We start from the raw sequence: 4,721 nt of genomic DNA, 5'->3' as shown, positions 1-4,721 counted from the left end.
TTGTAACTACTAAATTATTATTTATATAATTTAATAAGAGTAAAATAGAGTACTAATTATGCCAACTTTGATTGGGATGAGGATCGAACCTAAGACCTTTTTTTTATATTGAAATCAATGAGTAAGTTAACGGTGAACTAACGGTAATTCTTAAAATTTTAACGGAATTAGTAACGATGTGTGGGTATTTTAGGAAATTTTAATGTAAAATTTAAATCTGATCAATCTTTTAATCAATCTGAGCCATTCATTTGATTAAAATCTGTGACCGCCATTTTTTCTACCCATTATAGGCCTAACTCTCTTGGGCTCTTATTAGTATAGTAGATATATATATATATATATATATATATATATATATATATATATATATATATATATATATATATATATATATATATATATATATATATATATATATATATATAGTAGATAGTAGATTTTTGAATAAAGACATTGTAGACACATAATTCTAAATTAAAGAAATGCATATGTATTATTTTTTGTTGTAGCTACTAAATTATTATTTTAATTTAATAAGAGTAAAATAGAGTACTAATTATGCTAAATTTGATTGGAATTGAGTTCGAACCTAAGACCTTTCTTATTGAAATCAATGAGTAAGTTAACCGTGAACTAACAAAAATTAACGGAAAAGATAATATTTAACAGAAAAGTTAACGGATAATCATATTCATTAAGGATAAATTAGTAAATCCCAAGGAAAAATTAAAATCTGATCAATCTGAGCCATTCATTTGATTAAAAAATTTGACCGCCATTTTTTCTACCCATTATAGGCCTAACTCTCTTGGGCTCTTATTAGTATATATATATATATATATATATATATATATATATATATATATATATATATATATTTATATGGGAAGTAATATTCTAGTGGTCAAATCCTTACTGTTGATTTGATTAGATTTAATGGTCATGATTTAATTTTGTGTATATTTAATTTGACAATTTTTTAAGTAGTTGACAGTTTTAAATCAATCAAATCTCAGAAATCTCTCCTTTAAACTAGACAAATCTTCGCCATAAAAATAAAAATTTGAATGATCTGGATTAAACCACACGACGACACCTAAAAACTTGTTCTCATGAGAAGGGGGACATACATACATACATATATGTATTGGGTGAGGGGGGGATTTGATTCGGACTTGAGAAATTGTGACTATTTTAGACAAATTGATAAATATTTTGTCAATACATGTAAATTATAACTTACCCTAATTTAATTATTGACCAAAAAAAAATTGGTATTGAAAGATTAGATTGAATAAGATCCCAATAATTAAAGTCTTAAATCAAGTTCTAAAAGAGAAAAGTTTATTGTCATTTGCATTATTTAGTAGCATTTTCACTACTAATGCACAACTATATATTTTTTGAATGCGCCTCCATTTAGCCTCAATTTCATGACCTCTCACATAGGAGAGGTTACTACATGCCATCTGAGCACAAAATGCATGGCATGCACAACTATATATAAAATTTGTCATTATTAATATACGATTTTAAATTCACTTTTAGCTTCTTCATTTTTAGTGAAAATTTTGGTGAAATTTCATTGTATTTTATCATATAACTAGCGAGTGACAAAGTTTATAAATGAAAATGTTGATTCATATGACATACTTTTTGTAAAAAAGAGTTATTTTCACATAAATTTTTGTCACATATATCTATAGTGATAATTTTTATAATCATGTACAACAATAACAATAATAATTTTAAAATTTGTGATAGGATCTCCAGGTACATGATTACTCTATAAAAATTATGTGAATATTGAAATTGTTGGTTATATAGATGCAAATTGGGATGGGATAACGTTGGGATAAGAGATTAACATCAGGATATTATGTTCTATTTGAAGGTAATCTAGTTTCTTGGAAAAACAATAAACAAGATGTGATTGCAAGATTAAGCGCAGAAGCAGAATACCAAGCAATAGCACTAGAAATTTGTGAACTAATTTGGGTTAAGCAACTGCTCACTAAATCGATTTCTGTAAGCTCGATCCTATGAAATTAGTATGTGATAATCAAACAGCTCTACATATTGCATATAATCATGTCTATCATGAAAGGACCAAATGCAATTGAGGTTGATTGCCACTTTATAAGAGAGAATGTTACATCCGAAGACATTGTTACCACATTTGTTTGATCAAATGATCATATTCTCACCAAATCTTTTCGTGGACCTAAGATTGAAATATATGTAACAAGTTGGGAGCTTTTGATTTATACGCTCTAACTTGAGATAGAGTGTTGAAAATATCTATCTTGAGCAGTGTAGGCTTATACCTTTACTTTATTATGCCCCTTCCTAATATCTGTTATCATTGTCGTGTAACATGATGTCTATCTTTCAACAAACAATAACAATAATAATAAATATAACCCTCAATAGTGAGATGACCTAAGTATTAACTCTTAAAGAAGTGATGGGAGTACGCGTGTTTTATCCTGGTACACACTATCCAGGATCACCCAAATGGAGAGAAACACGTCCCATCCTCATTCGTCAACGCGGATTTGAATACAATATCTATGCAGGGTTGTTACTTTAATCCAAAAAAATTCCCAGCAAAATTGAACATCATAATGGGTCAATGATTTGAGTGTGATGCACAAATAGCTGTGTCATTTGATCATGTGTATCCACAGCATTCCAGAAAAGAACAATCGACATCTTCTGCAACTTTCTCAGGCACTGAACTCTCAGGACTAAGCTAAACCAGCTCCTATTCTCTCTCTGGTATCTCTTTTAGATTCATGATCTGATTTATTTATGACTTGAATTTTCTCTACTTTAAAGTTTGCCGCAAGTCTTCTATGAAATTAATGAGCTTCAATATCATTCCAATTTTGATCTGACCGGCCTGCATAGTTAGGGTTGATGCTGAGAGCAAGACATTAACTGCTAGAAAAAACACATTTATGAATGTTCTGCTTTAAGAAACTTTTTATAAACCGCTTTAGACTGATGGATTTGGTGTACTTGAGCCCTGGTAGGTTTATAAACTCAAATCAAATCTGTTATTTTGGCTTAATTAATGATGAGCAGCTATGGAAAACAATTGATGAGTGATCTAATTCACATTGAATAAGGATCTAATAGTTGTACATTATTATTTGTCTAGGAAATTGCCAGATGGCTGACAGCAGTGTAGAGCCCTTGTTAGATACACTACCTCTAAGTATCCCTGGTGTTGATCTCAGGAGAAAAAGATTCCGGCGGTGTAAAAGTGCCCCGGAAGAATTATTAGTTCTTGAAGAAAGGAATGAAATAACACCTCCGAAGTTGATCCAACGATCTGGTTCGTTTTTGGATAAACTCCATCCCAGTTTTAAGAGTGTAATGCTTTACTTGCTTATCTACTTGGGTATAGCTACTTTGTGTTTTTACATAGTCAAGGACGAGATCAAGGGAGTGAAAACGGATGGAGTTCTTGACTCGGTTTACTTTGTTGTTGTGACCATGACGACGGTTGGGTATGGGGACCTTGTACCCAACAGTACTCCTGCTAAGCTTCTGGCTTGCGTTTTTGTGTTCTCGGGGATGGCTCTGGGTTGCCTGGTTCTAAGCAAAGCGGCCGACTACTTGGTGGAGAAGCAAGAGACGCTATTGATCAGAGCATTGCATATGCGCCAGAGAGTTGGTGCAACTGAGATTATGAATGAATTTGAGACGAACAGGGTGAGATACAAGTGCATTCTCACAACTGTCTTTCTCGTGGTGCTTGTAGTGGTTGGAACCGTGTTCCTAGCACGTGTTGAGAAGTTGGGTATGGTTGATGCGTTTTACTGTGTTTGCTCCACGATCACGACCCTGGGGTATGGAGACCGGAGCTTCACAACCAAGGGAGGGCGCGTTTTCGCTATATTCTGGATATTGCTTGGTACTATCTGTGTGGCTCAGTTCTTCCTTTGTATTGCTGAATATAACACTGAGAACAGGCAGAAGGAGTTGGTGAAGTGGGTTCTTTCTCGACGAATGACCAATGTGGATTTAGAGGAAGCTGATCTCGACGATGATGGCTCTGTTGGGTGAGTTCGATCTCTGTGTCTCTTAACTTACCACAAACACACACACACTCACACAAAGTTTCCAACTTGCTTAATTTGGTGATTCTAGGATGGCTGAATTTGTGATATATAAACTGAAGGAGATGGGGAAGATCACCCAAGCGGACATTTCACTTGTTCTGAAAGAGTTCGAAACTCTTGACGTTGATCAATCTGGAACATTAACATCCTCCGACTTGACGCTTGCCCAGTCATGATTGTTGCTTAATTTGGTGATTCTAAGGTTGGCTGAATTTGTGATACAAACCCACTCTTCCACTTTGGTAAATTTTTGTTCATATTCAATTATTATATAAACCTCACTGCATGATTTTGTATCTCTGGTGTTATGCTGTGTATATTGTACTGAAATCTGATGAACACTAACATCTGATCTGTTACCTGTTGCTTTTGCCGTTGTTTTAACGTCAATTCAACTGGCCGAAAGTGTACTATGGGCTCCACATGACGCTTCAAACGCTATCCATCCGTTTAAGAATTGGATTACAAAAATAACCATAAAATTTCAAATTCAGCTCACGTGAAAGTTGTAGGTGCCAATAATTCTAGATGTTTTATCACGTAGGCTTTTGGTCAAATTACCGTAATTTCTTTTTTTTTTTTTTT

General features: G+C 33.4%; 1 protein-coding gene across 2 annotated transcripts; it reads left to right on the top strand.

The window, feature by feature from the left end:
* The first annotated feature begins 2,598 nt into the window (after positions 1-2,598).
* On the top strand, positions 2,599-4,497 carry LOC109188471 (two-pore potassium channel 1). 2 transcript variants are annotated; one of them, XM_019339171.1, is made up of 3 exons: positions 2,599-2,779; positions 3,169-4,076; positions 4,165-4,497. In XM_019339171.1, the coding sequence occupies exons 2-3, from the start codon at positions 3,181-3,183 to the stop codon at positions 4,310-4,312; spliced, it is 1,044 nt and encodes a 347-aa protein (XP_019194716.1). In that variant the 5' UTR covers positions 2,599-2,779; positions 3,169-3,180; the 3' UTR covers positions 4,313-4,497. The 2 variants fall into 2 exon arrangements, with proteins under 2 accessions (XP_019194716.1, XP_019194715.1); XM_019339170.1 differs by having other exon boundaries at positions 2,600-2,784; positions 3,170-4,076.
* The last annotated feature ends 224 nt before the right edge of the window (positions 4,498-4,721 follow it).

Source organism: Ipomoea nil, unplaced genomic scaffold (assembly GCF_001879475.1).
Source record: "Ipomoea nil cultivar Tokyo-kokei standard unplaced genomic scaffold, Asagao_1.1 scaffold1421, whole genome shotgun sequence".
Taxonomy (NCBI): Eukaryota; Viridiplantae; Streptophyta; class Magnoliopsida; order Solanales; family Convolvulaceae; genus Ipomoea; species Ipomoea nil.
This window is presented reverse-complemented; position numbering and strand designations above follow the sequence as displayed.